This window comes from Carassius gibelio, chromosome A20 (genome assembly GCF_023724105.1).
Source record: "Carassius gibelio isolate Cgi1373 ecotype wild population from Czech Republic chromosome A20, carGib1.2-hapl.c, whole genome shotgun sequence".
NCBI classification, from domain to species: domain Eukaryota; kingdom Metazoa; phylum Chordata; class Actinopteri; order Cypriniformes; family Cyprinidae; genus Carassius; species Carassius gibelio.
In genome coordinates this window covers 18829832-18846932 of record NC_068390.1, presented here as the reverse complement: position 1 = coordinate 18846932, position 17101 = coordinate 18829832, and the positions used below count along the sequence as shown (strand labels likewise).

The 17101-nt window shown below is 36.9% G+C and overlaps 2 protein-coding genes across 7 annotated transcripts in view; both read right to left on the bottom strand.

Annotated features, from left to right (window-relative positions):
- Positions 1–38: 38 nt before the first annotated feature.
- LOC127938469 (protein disulfide-isomerase A6) lies at positions 39–5451 on the bottom strand. Its single transcript, XM_052535107.1, has 13 exons — positions 5261–5451; positions 4596–4740; positions 4177–4234; positions 3530–3656; positions 3295–3401; positions 3082–3212; positions 2769–2883; positions 2366–2506; positions 2178–2262; positions 1413–1485; positions 1101–1259; positions 853–949; positions 39–771 (listed from the first exon to the last, which is right to left on the bottom strand). Exons 1-13 carry the CDS (start codon positions 5274–5276, stop codon positions 703–705), a joined length of 1323 nt encoding a protein of 440 aa, XP_052391067.1. The 5' UTR covers positions 5277–5451; the 3' UTR covers positions 39–702.
- An 807-nt stretch (positions 5452–6258) lies between these two features.
- LOC127938468 (otoferlin-like) overlaps positions 6259–17101 on the bottom strand; it is a 47423-nt gene continuing 36580 nt past the window's right edge. For 2 of the 6 annotated variants that reach the window (XM_052535102.1, XM_052535106.1), the window contains 18 exons: positions 16879–17041; positions 16126–16280; positions 15881–15910; positions 15635–15778; positions 15475–15550; positions 14942–15081; positions 14629–14766; positions 14396–14533; positions 14192–14319; positions 13913–14083; positions 13435–13595; positions 13203–13345; positions 12874–12962; positions 11485–11583; positions 9965–10206; positions 9586–9764; positions 9309–9409; positions 6259–7400 (listed from right to left, as the gene is read on the bottom strand). In XM_052535102.1, the coding sequence (XP_052391062.1) occupies positions 7220–7400; positions 9309–9409; positions 9586–9764; positions 9965–10206; positions 11485–11583; positions 12874–12962; positions 13203–13345; positions 13435–13595; positions 13913–14083; positions 14192–14319; positions 14396–14533; positions 14629–14766; positions 14942–15081; positions 15475–15550; positions 15635–15778; positions 15881–15910; positions 16126–16280; positions 16879–17041 (2478 nt within the window). In that variant the 3' untranslated portion in view covers positions 6259–7219. Of the gene's footprint in view, positions 8395–9308; positions 9410–9585; positions 9765–9964; positions 10207–11234; positions 11334–11484; positions 11584–12873; positions 12963–13202; positions 13346–13434; positions 13596–13912; positions 14084–14191; positions 14320–14395; positions 14534–14628; positions 14767–14941; positions 15082–15474; positions 15551–15634; positions 15779–15880; positions 15911–16125; positions 16281–16878; positions 17042–17101 lie in introns of all 6 variants that reach the window. The other 4 variants (XM_052535104.1, XM_052535105.1, XM_052535101.1 and 1 more) reach the window with 4 other exon arrangements.

Here is a 17101-nt window from a genome sequence, read left to right as displayed (position 1 = left end):
CATGAGCTGTAGAAAAAAATAAATTTAAAAAAAGCTAGTCAAGTTATTATTTTTGTTTTATTTTCATAAAAACTTTTTTCTTTCAAAACAGTGCTGTGTAAGAAAAATCTACACAACGGCCACATTACACCCGGTCCAGTACATTAGACAAATGGGAAAACAGGGATACAGGTTGGATGACATTCTTTTCAGAAAACCCTATTTAAAAAATAAAATCACATCAGAGGGAGAAAGGGTGAAAATGGAAACAACTTTAAGCATCTTGCAGCTCCAGGGAAAGGAGTCAAATTAAATAACCACTAGTTTATCTCATTACCAGAAAGACCAGCACCATCCAATTGAATCTAGTCAATGAAAGTGTCTATGAAGAGCCTCTGTGTGACATCTGCTTACTGGAAACAAGTGTTTGAGAATCAGGGAGTCACATTCTGCTTCATCAAGCTGATTGAAAACTCCAATCAGTCACTAAATCAAAAAGTGAAGAAGGAACTTGAGGCAGAGTGTAGCTCAATCATGACGTATATACTGAAAAGCCTCGTTTTTCAACTAACATGGAGATTTTTTCTTTAAAAGGCTGCACAATCGTTTGCTTTATTTGTATCTTTTCAGAAGTCTTGACGAAGTTTGTCTCCCAACCATCCCCTCATCCATGGGAGAGAGGACATGGGCATCATTTGGAGTCTAAAATAGTTTAAACCAGACTCATAACTCAACCTTCTCCAGATCATCCAGATCCACATCGCTCAGGTCAATGTCATCCTCCGTGGGCAGCTGAGAAAAACGCCAAAAAAGTGGGGTTCAAAATGAGGAAGGATGACATCCATACACCCTCACTTTGTTTTCTATACTCACCACTCCATCTTTCCCATCCCAAGGTTCTACAGTGTTGATCTTAGGCAAAGCTCCACCTCCCACTGTAGCAGTGGAGCCACGGCCAACAGAAAGTTCCCTGCATAAATAAAGACATTCATAGTTTAACAGCATAAAACATGCTGACAGTTAGAAGGGCCCTTATAAACAACACCTACAGTTTACTGTATGCTAACAGTCTCTGTGACGTCACTTGTTACCCAGAAACATAAACTGCAGTCTTCTTTTACCTTAGGAATTCGTGGATGCCCGTTTCACTGAATGAGCCTCTGAGCAGGGCGAACTTCATCTTGCGAGCATTAATGGCTGCCATAGCAGGATAGCCAAATCCACCGATCCCAAGAGCAGACTCCAGCTCCATCTGTGCCCCTGCTTCAGTCCATAACCAGCTGTACAGAGAGAGAGGGAAGAGTGTGATGTGTATGACTGTATCCTACTCATTATACCCTAAAGTCTCATCTCTGGTACACAAGCAGTGACATGTACTAGTGTTATTTATGGGCAGGCTGATCTCAACTTGTATTCAGACTGAAAACACCGACCCCCACATCTTCTTCTTGTATTTCTCTGCCATCGTCCTCATCACCTCCAGGTAAGAGTTTCTTCCAGATGCACCTGCGATCATAGAAAAATACAGAGATTGAGCTTAGCTTCCACAAATTAACAGCATTCATTTATATTCATTAGAAATGTTGGCAACTAAATACTACAAAAATTACTAAAACTAAAATAAATTAATACAAATAAATAAAAGTGACAAAAGCACCATAAGTTTTTTAAATTACTAAAATTTGAGATACATAAAATAAAAAATATAATAGCACATAATATTCAAACTATAACAGCAATAATACATATAGTAATATAATCTATATCTTTAGTTTTGGCTGATGATAATTATTTGTAGGTTATGGCTGGTATCTGATCAACGGTTGGTACTGAAATTCTATACTATTTTTTTGTCAATTATAATAAATCTAAAATCAAACATTTTAAATGCAACAAGTGAAATGACGCATCAGCATTATACTGTATATTTAATTATTTAGTTATTAGTTATTTGTAAATATTAAGTGAATATTAGAAGACGGACTAATTATTAAATGAGCATGCATAATACAATTTCCAACCCTGATCAATATATAATTATAATTTAAAAAGTGTAAAATTACATGATAACCAATATGGTTCCAGTATATCTGGCATCCCTAGTGAATCATTCTGTTTAAGAGAATTCTCACTTTCATATTTTAATTTGTAAAACACAGATATCAATATCTTGTTTTAAAGTTGAAATTGTATTGTACCCGTGTCTAAAATGTGAGGCAGCACAGATATGATACACAGCTGATAGTCCTCGCAGGTTTTCTTCAAAATGTCTTCATTCAAAATCTAAAAGGAAATAAAATTCACAGGAATATAAAATATTTTTTCTTAAACAGGTTACAATACCTATTAAATGTTTACTAATTAAAAACATAGAAGAAAAGAATACCTCTCGAAGCTCTGGAGGAGGGATGTTGTCAGAGAAAAGATCCATGGCATGAGCAACAATGTCAGATCGGGTACGTCCTCCCTGATAGTCCTCTGGCTCCTCTCCTTTACGAAAGATCTTTATGGTGGGGAATCCTCGAATCTACCAAAAAAAAAAAAAACAGCAGAAATGACAGGAAGTCCATATGAAATTACTGAACCCAAAAACCAGAAAAGAAGAAAAAAAATGGAACGCAGAAACATGTATTTTGCAAGACTGGGATAAAGACAGATATTCAACTAAAATGCCAAAATTGATTTATATTGTTTGTTGGGATATCACTGGAATCTAAAAATGAAACTAGAGATAATATAAGAATTGTTTCTATTGCAAGACAGTTAATAAGTGCTGACATCAGACGTACCCCATAGCGGCTTGCCAAGCCCTGGTGAACAGTAGCATCCACAGCACCCAGTTTCACTTTACCCTTTGTCTGCTCTTTGATTTCTGTGGCGGCTGCCGTCCATTCCGGCTCAAGACTGGAAACATTAAAGAAAGTCAACAGAGGAAAGCCCAGCTGGCAGAGGAATATCACTGTCTTTGAATCCATGTTAATAATTGAAGATGTATTCTGCGCTTCAATAATGCATGGCACAGCATGTCAGGTACTATTTCAGCAGAATGACAGACAGGCAGGTCTTATGATGTACGCGAGACACAAAGAGAAGGCAGCATACTTTTTGCAGTGTCCACACCAGGGGGCGAAGAACTCCACCATCCAGACATCACCACTGTCCAGTACAGTACTGTCAAAGTTATCATCGGTCAGCTCCACCACATCCTTCTTATTGCCGGCACCACCTCCACTCTGATCACAATGGAACCCAAGAGTCAATCAAAAGGCAAACATAACAATAGAGCAACAAAGTCATCATGGTTGACTTCAATACCTGTCTGCCAGAGTCTGAGCCTCCAGTCTTTCCACCAAGTCTGTCTTTCACCAGGGAGCGGAGAGCATTCAGAGCTGAGTCTACGATGGCCTGACTGCTACGGCCACCTAACAGAGACAGAGAGAGAGAGAGAGAGAATAAACCATATTCAGGAGGAGCAACAGACTGTCATATCGCCATAAAACATTTCCTTTATGTGCATGCCAAGATGTTTTATGAAGATGCAGTACTGAACCTTGATAGTCCTCTGGTTTGTGTTTGTTGGCGCCGAAGATCTTGATAGTTGGGAAGCCTCTGACTCCGTATTGGCCTCCCAGGGAGTTGTGCTGGTCTGCGTCCACAGCACCCACCCTCACAATGCCCTGTACCAAAACACGAACGGCATTAATCAAATAATCTAAAAAAAAAAAAAAACCTAAACAAAAAACAAGCATTTAAAAAATAATGAATGAAAAAAATTTATTTGAGACCATTTATTTAATATTTAGAAATAAAGAAATCAATATAGTATGCAACTTTGGTGCTCAAGATTTTTTTTTATTATTGTCAATGTTGAAAAGAGTTGCAAAGTTTAATATTTTATGGAAACAGTGATGCAATTTTTTCAGGCTGCACTTTGTAGAATGTAAGTTTCAACAGAGCATTTTTTTGTCTAGCATTGTTTTTTTTTTTTTTCATTATAAATGTATTTACTGTCACTTTTGATCACTTTCATACTTCCTTGCAGAATATAAGTATTAATTTCATCAACGGTTCAATTAATCATTCTGTGCCAGTAAATTGAACTAGCTCTGCATAAGCATCATTTCTCTCGACTGTCAACCTTAATAGCAATTGCTGAAAAGAAATTAATTTTTATGTAATCTAAAATTCAGAATTTACTTTTAAAGCTGTGGCTGCTTTCTTCCATTCAGGAGCCAGATTCTTACAGTGTCCACACCTTTAAAAAGAAAATCAATATTACTGCACATAAACATCTAAACACAATAATGAAATGTATAGCCACACAGGTGTAATAATGATGCTCACGACTGTATTATACATCATATGCAAGTTAAAACTAATGGGATTTAAATCATGATGCAAATAAAGTGCCTGAAATATTAGAGAAGAATAACTAAACTATGTATGCTTTCAAAAATATCCACTTTGAAATGAGAGTATATACTGCTTAGGATATAAGCAACAGATTGGACTAATTCAGCACCAGCATTTCAGACAGTAACCTGATCTGTAACTACAGATCTAGACATCTCTGTGAGTGACACGCATCTGGGTTCGCCCAAACTCTTCCAACTCACCAGGGGGCATAAAACTCGACCAGCCAGAGACTGTCACTCTGCATGACTTCCCTGTTGAAGTTGGAGGGGTTGAGTTCAACCACATCATCACTGGCAGAGTAGAGACCGTGGACAGAGAGTACAGTCAGAGAACACGCCAACACACCTGAGAACATACAGATGATAAGATAAAGAAGGAGCATCAGTACTGGAGCATCTCAGGTGATTTCATCATGCACCTTTCTGTAAAATCAAGAACCACAGTATGAAACCTTGCATGTGGTTCATAACAAACAGAACTTTCTACTTCCAGACTCTAAGCACATACAATGGATGATTGCAGAATTTCAATATGAACTGTGATTTTAATTATTAGACTCCAGTTGTACAATACGAAGATGAATTTGCTGTAATTTATACTAGGCCCAACCACCTTCACTCACTGCACGTTTAACTATACTATAATGTTACATTTATGCATTCAGTGTAAACAGAAGCTTTCTAAACCACTCAGGTGGTTTTACAGAATGTTTTGCTTTCCCTTTTATCATATTACCCTGTATCCTTCACACTGCAGTTCTACATGTTTACTAAAGTTAGGTTCAGTTTGCTTGCACACACATCTGTGTCGATAAAACGCCACTCTACAGCTACAGAGTTCACACTGTTTTGTCATTATAACTCACCCAAGAACGCTCGCATGGTTGTTCTTCGTGCCAAGTCAATATCTTGTTCAATTCAGGCAGTGCAGATCTCTGTGCGCGCCGCGTGAACGCTCCACCTCACTCACCGCATCGCACACAGCCGGTCTCTAACCAGCAGCACAACACTGTCGTACCGTGGCCCGCGCTGATTGGCGCGCCTCCACCCAGAGGCGAGCTCAGCCAATAGGCGCTCGACGTGTAGTTATGTGCCTCAGTGAAGTACGGTAGCTGGGAGGTTGCAAAATTGTTTCATGTGTAATGTAATAAAGTAATTAATACTATCATAAAAATAAGATATCTGATGACATTACGTTGCCATTTAATTTTTCATTGTCCTGCACCCACATGATCCATTTGAATGAAATATACAGATAAAAAGAAAAGGGTACACACATACACAATTAAATTAAGATGCATGCAATAATAAATACAAACCGAATCGAACAAACCGAAAAAACCATAAGACAAATGACAGTGCAACAGAAAGGCAAAAGAGCTCATAGTTTAAGAGACACATAAAAAGCCTTCAATGGGCTAGAGTCTCTAGACATACTTGGCAAGTGCCAAACACCAACATTTAATAATATTCTTAATTGACAGATGATATAATATTTGCCTTAAATCAGCAATAAATTGCATTTAATCAGCAATGCTTTGAAATGATTCCATCCATTCCTGCTTTGTGCATATTGTGCTGGCATCAGGTGATTATCCAGAAATGTTGAAGATCTTCTGGGTGAAAGCTGAAGGTAGGGAAAAGAACAGGAGTCCCAAAAAGATCAGTCCAGTTATGATGAGCAGAGTCACCACTGTTGCCAGTTTAAACTGCCGGCAACACATTATGCAGGTCACCCGAATTGGACTCAACAACCACGACAGGCTGGTAGTCGGACGACTGTGTGAAAGAGAACAGGGTTATACTGTAAACTCTCTCACACCCATGTATAGCCACAGTATGGAAACAATAAACATGTTCAGTGTTTTATTTTAATGAGTTCATTTTATTAAGTCTTCGTACTGACAAAAATAAATCAATCCATATTGCACACATGTAAACAAGAATTAAAAATACACTCTTTTTATATTAACAAGCTAAAGTCAGTGCAAACAGTTCCACGGTCAAATTTACCATTCATTAAATAGAGCCACATTAAATAGCAAGCAAAAAGTACAATGCACACAGCAAGCAAAAACAATAGTAGGACATATAATTCACATTCTATCACATTCATATGTTCTTTAAACTTGAAATGCCAAATGAAATGGCATTCCCCGACTACTGTCAGTGTTCCTCTAAAGGATAAACAACATTATCTTACCAGAGTAGGACAATGAAAGTGCAAACATCAAGGCAAACTGTAACCAAATTACATACTGTATATATGAGGCCTACAAGCCTATCATTACATTTATAAGATTGTAGCTTCTGATGAACAACTCATCTTTCTTTAGACAAACTTGCATGCTTATTGTGCTTTTAGCAGCAACATATACACATGTTGACAATAACAACAAAATCCAATCCAATAATCTGAAGCAATGCATTAATATGAACATATGCCAGAAATATATACCAGAAATGCTAGTCCAGTTTAGTTTATTTCGTACCAAAAATAGACACTTCACTGCTTTCTTTTTCTCCCTAAAGAGAGTGACCAGTTAGAGTGACTTACTCCCTAACTGTGACCAGTTATTCTTGAAGTGCATAAATAGAAAGATTAGTTAACTGATCTTTTTTTGGGTTAGACATGCAAATTGATACAGAAAAAGTCAAGATATTTGATACCTTATGCTTTGAGTGCAACTATGAGGGATGGTAAACTCTTAAGATGTTGTAAAAATAAAAGAAGTGCTGCAAGTTGTAATCAAATATTAGAAAAGGGCCACTTCAGAGAGCAAGGTCAAATCAGAATTTCTTAAATGAACCCTTCTGACCCCTCTTTAGACCCTGAGCAGCTTCTTGACCAGATAGCCTGGCATGCTGTAGAGAAACAGGCCCACCATGACTAGCAGCAGCAGAGCTAAGATGATCTTGATGATGAGCCATTTGTAGCGGTTGCATATCAGATAGCGGATGGCTTTCAGTGGGCTCAAAAACCACAGGAAGGTGGTGTCAGGCCGGCTGTGATTGGAAGTAGTGGTGGTGGTGAAGGGATTGGAGAGATTGCAGGGATTGCAGAGGTGGTGAGTTGAAAGGTGAAAAGAATGATGGAGGAAGAGAGTAATACAAATGTTAGTGGTTAATAAGATGATTGCAAAGTTTTAAATGTCTTTAAGGCATATTGTCCATTTAATGATAGTTCACTCAAAATAAAAACGTCTTAATATCTTGAGTATCTTTTCAAACCTGTATGACTATTTCTTCTTCTGAACACAAAATAATATATTCCAATTGACTTCCACATTATAGACACTTTTTTTTACTACTTTTGTTTTTCACAGAAGAAAGAAAATGTCTAACTGGTTTGGAAGGAAACTAGGGTGAGTAAATGATGACACAATTTTTCATTTCTGTGTGAACTATCCCACAGAGCTGGTAAAAATCGCATATGTGCATGATACTTTAAATTTGCAATGGATTGAGCTCAGAGCAGTGCACTTACACATCAGGCAACCAAAGTTATGTTCATAAAGCATAGTAGCAGACAGTCAATAATATAAAATAAAATCCATAATTAATAAAACTGGAACAGAAAACTCGAGACAAATGATAAACACAAAGCCCTAAAGTACAACATAAGTAAGAGATGGAATGATAATGACCAAATGAAAAACACTTTATCACACACAATCCATCAGGTCCGAGTTGTAGGCCTTTAAAGACAGTATGAGTAGCAAAAAGACAGAAATGCATTGTGAATGGCTCAGAGAGAGACAGAAAGCAGAGAAAGCAGAGGCAGTGATAGTGGGCTACCAGTGGTCTTCCCATCTCCCCTCACGCCCCTAAGAGTTTCTTAACCAGGTATCCAGGAATAGAGTAGAGGAAGAGCCCAACGAGGAGAAGGAGTAGAAGCAGGGCCAGAGCCTTCAGGATCAGCCAGCGGTAGTTGTGCCAAATGAAGTATCGAATGGACTTCAGAGGGTTCATGAACCACATTAGACTGGTGTCTGGACGACTTTTTCCAAAACAGGAATGGGGGTTGGAATGAAGGAAATGAGCAGGAAAGAATAGGTGGAGGAAAGGGCAGTCACAGGAGGAAGGAAGGATGTGAAAAAGGAGAATGAGGGTATTAGAAAGGGAAGTTAACAGTTTTAGAGGGGCATTCTTCACTCAAAAGAATACTTCTGACTTAAGCCCACTTTACTTTACAGGTACAGCACGAACACTGACATTATCTATAGTATTTATATGAGACTCTTTATGTGTCCTTTCTATAGCCGTATAATTAGCACATCAACATCAGTTAGACTGTATACCCAAAATACGTCATGTATGCTGGCTACTATGGAAGCCAGTTCCAGCATCAGAGTAAAAAATAAAAGGGTAATTGTCAGTTTATTTCTTGTTATTGCAACTTTATATTTCACAGTGTTACCTTATAAACATTGTGATTTTATACACGGCCATGGGGTCAGTCAACTTTTTAAAATAAATTAATATTTTATTCAGAAAGGATTCATTAAATTTATAAAGAGTGACAGTAAAAACAATAATAGAAAAATGGTTATTTTAAATTGTAATAATTTCAAAACACTACTGTTTTGTTACTGTATTTTTTAATTAAATAATTAAGCATAAGAGCGTAAGATACCTCTTACAAAAACATTTTTAAAAATCTTACTGACCTCAAACAATTAAATGGTAGTGTACCTGCAAGCAACTTTATTTCTTATTTATCTTATTTTAAACATATCTCAGAATTAACATTTTATTTTTCACTTTTCATAGTCTAATCTGCAGTAGGCTATATGAGATATGATATATTGCATGTTTATTCGCACACTGAAACTGCATCATTACTCAGATGTGCTAGGCACCATGTGAGTGGAAGCAAATGTGTGTGTGTGCATGAGCGGCTTTATGTCTTACTTTGGTTTCTCAAGTGGCTCAGGTTCATTACGCCCGAGGCCGACTGGATTTTTCTCTGCCTCCTCCGTGGTCAATAGATGGAGCTCTGCCTCCACTTTTCCCTGCAAGCATGACATGGTCAGAATATTAATGAGGTAATCTTATGAAATCATTTCAATTCACTGCATTCTGGCAAATTATCAAGCAGATGTAAAATAACATTTGCGTAATAATTTTATCTGGCAATGAAATGCCTGTTTTAATATTTTCCATTTATTTATTTATTGTATTAACTAACTGTGAGCTCAAACTCATCATTCTCATCCCGGGCCACAAATGGCCACCAGCCCTTCACTCTCTTCTGTTTGAAGATGGAGATGGTTGGTAGCTCATGCTCTTTGAGAACCATGTTGAGAGAGCACTGCTTAGCTGTTTTTGCCCCACGGGGAAACTTATTCAAGTCCAGCTCAATCGCACCTGTGAAAAACACAGAAAGCATGAAAAATTTATTTTGCTTTGGTGTAAAACACATAAACGTTTAACTGAGCACAATCTTATTTACAATAATTGGTTTGTTCTTTGAAGCCAAAATTATCTTGAGTACTATATTTGAGGAAGTCATAAATATCTAATAATGTGTGTCTTCTTTTGTTGTTCTTTCTGAATTGTGAATGTACCCAGGAAGTCATCTGCAGAGAAATGGTCAGCATCCCATACTTGAAGGGTGAGTCGAGCAGGAATCTTGTACTCTGTCTCATCCCAGGAAAACATGGATTCCTTCTTCGAGATGACTATCTTCTCCTCAGCCATGAGATAGTCAAAAGGGAAGACAAAGCGCCAGTTGAAGTTCCCTTCCCCAGTTAGAGAGTGATAATGCACGTCTGTGTCCTGTTTATCTTCCTGCTGTCCTTTTAGCCAGCTGAGCAGGGAGATGATTTTCAATTGTTAGAAGCAACACAATTTTAAATATTCATACAAACAACAATGTGTAGAACACTTATGGCCATCAGTCATTCAATGAAATGAAGTTGCATGACAAAACATGCACAAATGTTCTGAAAAAGAGTGCATTTATACAATTGTAGAATGTGTGAAGTGTATATACAAAAATACTTAATAGACCACATGCATAAAATAGCATTTATGCATATCAAGCTGATACTCCAATACTGCATCAGAAAACTGGAAAATTCCAAATTGTACCCCATTGTCATTGCAGTTACAAATAGAGGTTATTGAACATTTTAATGAAGTTCAAATTATTATAATTTTATAATAAAGTGCAAATAATATGTAGATTATTAATTTATGACATAGAAGAGTTATGTGCTTGTTACTCTCATATAAATCACAGATGCATTCTCTGGAAACAGAAAAGAAAGAGACGCCAGACCTGACATCTAGTCAGTTTTCTGCACTTAAAAAAATAGTTCACCCAAAAATAAACATTTGCTGAACGTAGCCAACTTTATGGATCCAATACATGCATAATTGTATGTGTAATTTTTCAAAATAAACAAATGAAGTCCTCTGGACAGATCCTTGACCAACATATTGGTATACAAACATACATATCTTATGCTTTCATGCAGTATTTGATGAAGACAGAAATGGCACTATAAACCAAGACCATACCAGTTATTGAATCTTAAAACATCTATTTATAAGCAATTCAACTGAACAGCCAATTTAATTATTTTAAATAACATGATACACTGTATAATTAATTAAATTGGTTAATACAGTATACAGTATACAGTAAATTGGTGTATACAGTGAGGTATTTAGAGGTAATAACTAGAAAGCAACATCATTTTGATTGATATGGTCCTGTTTAACTTGAAACTGTATGGAAGGTGGTATTTGTTCAGTTGTTGTGAATGGAAGGTGCAGATTTCTGCAAGCAATGGGCAAAGCAGTCAAGCCATGCAATCGTATCATCTTTACCCCCTGACATAGATGTCAGACATCTTCTCTCCTGTCAGGAAAGCATCGTCCTCTAGAATTACGTCATCAGTGTTCCAAATAATAACACGAAGCTCAAAGCTAGATAACAGCACAGCAATGACATGGGGGGCAGGGAGGTGGGATAGACAAAATAACACCAAACGCAGACGAACAACAAAAGGAAACAGAAACAAACAAACAAAGGTAACCGATTAAACCACACCCTTTTCACACACCTGCCCATACCTACCCCCTCACAAAAATGTCACTGGACTTTTCCCCTGTGAAGTAATCATCGTCTTCCAGAATTACCTCGTCAGTATTCCATATAATCACCCTGAGCTCACATCTGGGAGATGAAAAGAATGGGATTGTCATCTCACTGTTAAAAGTGTTTTAACCCAAAAATGTGTGACAACTACAGTAACTGTTTAGAGTAAAAAATATACTGTATATATATATTATTTGAAACTATTAATATGACCAAAGTTATTTTGTCAGATTAGGTAAAAACTGCATTCATCTGGACAATGATATTGAATCTGCACATAGCTGCCTATGTTTACAATGCAAAGCAACGGCACTTTTTGACTTTTTTGCAGCACATGAATATCTCAAACTAAAGAAAGACTGCTCCACAGTGCAAAACTGGCACATTTTTAGATGATTAACATTAAAAATAAAGGCAGATGAGAGGCGTGGAGCCTGAAGAGTAAGTATGAGAGGAAAAAGAAAAAGCATGATGTTTTCTATCTACAAACGTTTGGTTTTTAGTGGTTTTTTTTTTGTTTTTAATCTGTTCTATCTTCTTTTATCAGTTTTTTCGCGGTTCCTTGTGGTATCTAAACTATAGCTGAATGAATCACAGTATTATCATTGTGTTTACTGTAAACACAGTTTAATTTGATTATAGTATTCTACATTTAAAGAGTCTTGTAAATGCTTTTCTTGAAATTTGATCTATTTTTGATTTGTTGGATTGTTTGTGTTTTAATTATTTATTTGTCTGAAACTATGTGTGCTGCCGTTTTTGACCAGGTCTCCCTGGAAGAAGAGATTATTATATCTCAATGGGATTTTTTCCTGGCTAAATAAAGGATAAATAAAATAAAATAGTAAACAATTATAGACAGCATGTGAGATAAAAAGACATTTTGTAATTTGGTAATTTGTCATTCAGAGCCACTTCATCATCCAGAGCTTTTAAGACATTCAAAGAATATTAATTGCATAAGAAGTCAAGAAAACAAAGTAGTCTTTTCCTTGCTTAAGGGTATAATGTTTTAAGAGTGAGTATGTGATCACAGCATGCTCATTATTAATGCTTCCTATTTTTTTTGTCTAATCCTCTTCAAGGCTAAGCTTACTGATGCACATATCTATGGAATTACATTTGCTTCAATAAAAATGAACAAAACTTTATAAAACTGAACGTTACTTTTATAAAGTTTCGTTCATTTTTATTGAAGAAAATGTAATTCCATACATATCAAAATGACATTTTGTTCCATGTACCTAGAGACTTTAAGGAAAAACATTATGTACAAATAAAATATGAATACCTTAACTACAACAAACTCCTGGAAATTAAGGAAAAGGAAGACTCTGTCGAGACTCTGAACGGAATCATCTACTGTACCTCTTTGGTTTGCGTGGCGATATGTCAATGGCTGGTCCTGGTGCTGGTACATCCATAGGAAACATGTCCACCCACATTTCAATCCTTCCCTGTGGGATTATGAAAATTCGAGGACTGATAGTTACATTACATACTTTCTTTTACAATGTTCATTTATGTTCTCTCATTTAACACACATAAATAAACTGCATCTGCTGAAGTTGATGCAGTTGTTTATTCTTGCTCTGAATTGCTTTACCAATGACGTAAATCTCATCAAGGTCACTTGGTGAACCTTGGAGTATGTCTTTGGTAATCACAGTGGTATTTTGTTGCACACCCTTGCACACCTGCTCTATGCCTGGCTTGTCCGTGTTGAGGAGCGGCCTGGTCTCCACGTGCTCAGGGATGAGTTTGCAACCAACACGTGGGATCTCCCCCCAATGCCTAAGAACAGTAAGAGCCAAGTGTTCTTCGGTCTGCTTCTTCAGACCTGTTAGCCAAACAAAACTGATATATTTTCATATACTGTATAACCAGAAAAAAATATATAACTCTGTATAAGCTCTGTAAATTTCTCACCACTCTCATCCTCAATTTCTGTTGGCCCAAGAAAGATGCGGTTTCCAACTTTGACCCTCCCACCAGGGCCATAGTGGGGTCCATCCAATTTACCTTCTCTGCACAACTTAGCAAGGATCTGAGTTGGCTTCTGAGGGTCACGCCATACATTGTAACCATGGCTGGATGGTTTCACAGTGAAACAAAAAATAGGACTCAATTTAACACATTACAAAGAATGTATGCTTGCCTTGGACAGATCAAAGCATGATGAATGGATTATGCTGGATATGGCTGCTCTATTATTATCATATTTTGAATAATGCAATCAATTTGGATTCATTTGATGAATTAATTGTTATTTCATATGAAATATGTATTTTATGTATATTTGACAACCCCCATTAAAATACTTTAAAATGTTGTTCTATAAAGATTTAAGTGGTTCTTGCTCCATGTGTTGATATCCTATAAAAAGTACAAGAAAGAAAGTACTCACACAGAGTAGTTGGACGCAATGCCACATGTGGCTCTATGTTTGCTGTAGTATCTGTTCTCCAAATCAATCTTAGTCTCACCAATCAGGTCATCGGTTCCAACCAAATCCCAATCATATACTGCCACAGTCAGCATGGACTCCATTGGAAATGTGGCCTCTATGTCGAATGACCTTAAGGACAGGAGAGAGAGGAGAGTGTGCTTTCAAGAAATTATTTCTTAGTTTGAGTTCTTACCAACTTATTGGTTTGGTTGGTTTACAATAGTATTGCCTACTCACTTTCCAAAGACTGGATTTAGCTGCTTGGATATGTAGTTTTCCTTGTCCCGAATCTCTGTCTTTCCCAATCGAATGACTATATAAGGGTCTGCTTTACCATTTATATCCGCAGGATGCAGGTCTGTGGCCTGAGAAGAGAGTCATGTTACTTTAGAGACGGTACCGTATGAATAACATATACAATTCAGAGTTGAATTCACTCACTCTGATTATATAAATTCTTATGAGAACATTGATAGGGTCATTGTGAGGAATACTTTGGAACATGCCCATGTTTGGATCAAATCCTGCCTCTCTGGCGATCTCCTCAGAGAGTGGTAGTTTATACATACAGAGGGAGCCCTGGTTCATAAGGAGACAGATTCAGACATTTCAAAATGAAGTGTTCATAGTCCCAATTTGAAGCCTGATTTATACATGATATATTCTTATATTACCTTAAATCTGCCCACAATCCTGTCATCATCAACCACATTGTGGTCATCATCATCTCCAGCCTTTCCTCTATACAGGTTGAAGGTGTGGAGCCAGTCCTCAAAGTTACCAAATTCAATCTCCAGCTCTTTATTGTAGACCTGAGATAAAGGTGTTTACATTCACATTAAAATTAGCATAAATTGTTACAGATCACAGTGTAGCTAACATATGGTCAAAAGGGTCAGGAAGATTTGAATGTTTTTAAATTTTGAATTTTTGAACTCAGTGACCCCACACTTTTGTACAGTATTCAAATGTTCAAGAGACACTGACCACAAGTTCATCAACTTTTCGTTTTGGAGGTTGTTTTTCTGTGCCCTCATGGTTCTTCTTTTTGTCCTTGGAGCTCTTCTTGTCTTTGCTCTTCTCCTTGAGTTTGGTGCCTTTCACTGGAAAGTCATCAGCTTTGATCTCTGAAGTTAGGGGTGAACGGGTAGGTAAGGATGGAAATGAGGAAATGAGAAACGTATGAGAACAACACCAGTCTGAATGGATGTTTGTACTGAACAATGATGCTTCAAGCCATGAGAGCTATTTTAAAGACCCAAAATGCATGTATATTAAATAGAAATGTACTTGATGGATTCCCTCAAAGTATGAAAGAACAAATACATTAAAATTCAATGAATTAAAAGAATATGTGGGAATGTTTGTGTCTGAAATTCATGGCATGAAAAAAAATGGTTTTATGTCATGACTACAATGGAGATGGATATGTGACAGTGCTCATCTGAACACATTCCTAACCAGAACGTTAGTTCTACTCAGGAACACTACACCAGGTCCATGCTAAACTCTGTGGTTACCTGCACTCTCTGCTGCTATCTCCAAATCTTCTCTTTCCTCTGCCTCTGCCAGAGCGGCCTCCTGGGCTCTGAGATTCTGCATTCACATTAAGAATATTGCAGTAAAATATTACAATATGACACAGTACATGTGTGCAAAAAAGCGAAAAGTCCCTCCCACCTCCATCATAGTCTCTACTGAGGCAAAGTATTTGGACCACCAGTCCAACATGCTTTCATCCGGCTCTTCTTCATCCACTTCTTCTCCCTTCTTTTTCTTCTTCTTCTTCTTTTTCTCATTCTCTTTATCCATCTCATCTTCATTCTGTTAGTAAAAAAAGATTTAATTTAAAATGTAATGTGCATCCAAATGAATGTAAATAAAATATAAAACATTCACATCTCTCTGAACCAAAGCAAGACTTACCAAGTCAACTTTAACAACAGCAGCTGTCGTCTGCAAGGGCAGGGTCACACAAACATGCATCAAATTCAAACAACCTCCACAACAGATTCTACTATAGCATACTAGCATACACATCACATGACTGTTGGTGCACTAACCTTAAAGGAGTAAAACAATCAGAACCACAGTTGGGACAAAAACACACCAACCAGAGAAGTATTCTAAACCATAACAGTGTGTTATCACATCAGGGCATATCTACTCACAGAATCAATCTTCACAACTGTGTTCATCTTCTTAATGTTGGGTTCAGGGTCCATATTGACCACAATATCACCTGAAGGATGAGAAATGGGGTGGGAGTGGGGGCAGGAATGAGATGTCCCATTCGTGAGAGCCATGTAGCCATTGGCCAGTCTAGCTGATGTGAGCAGGGTCATATGATTTAGCCACCAATGACCCAAGACCAGCACCAGGACAGAAAGGATAAGACCATGAAGAGATCAGAGGAGGAAGGAATAGAGAAAAGGAATGAAAAGTCAGAAAAACTGGAAAAAGATATAGTCTATATCAAGAATTTAAAATAAAAGTAGGTAACACTACCGTTTAAAAGGTTTTTAAAATAAATCTCTTTCAAAGAAGTCAAAAATACAGTTGAAATATTTATATATGAATATATTTTAAAATGTAATTTATTTGTGTGGAGATTGAGATAGATAAAACATTCAAAAGAACAGAATTTATGAAAAAATTACTGAACTTTTAAACAGCAGTCTAATCAATTATAACTGACTTGATTACTTACATGTATATATATATATATATATATATATATATATATATATAAAATGCAGAAGTTATTTGTGGTCTGTGTATGGTGAGATTTAATTATAACCTAAATGCAACAAATACATTTTTGTACAAATATTAATTAGAAGATCATTAGGAGAATTTTATTATATTGTATTGTTATGTTATTTTACTCAGATTTAGTCAGTATATTTGTATATGATAGATACCAGTGTGAGTCCAGTTGTTAGCAGTCTTGTCTGGGGGGCTGTAGATGAACTTGCGAAGGCTGGTCACGGCATAAGACCCCACCAAGGTGAAGCGTCCAAATGCCCTGCAATCCACCACCCGTATATTGAGTGGTGGATGAAGTAGCTCATTTTCTGGCAGATCCTGCAGTACAAGATTACTCAAGTTAACTTTTTTTTAATCAGAAATGAAGTGAAGAATTTG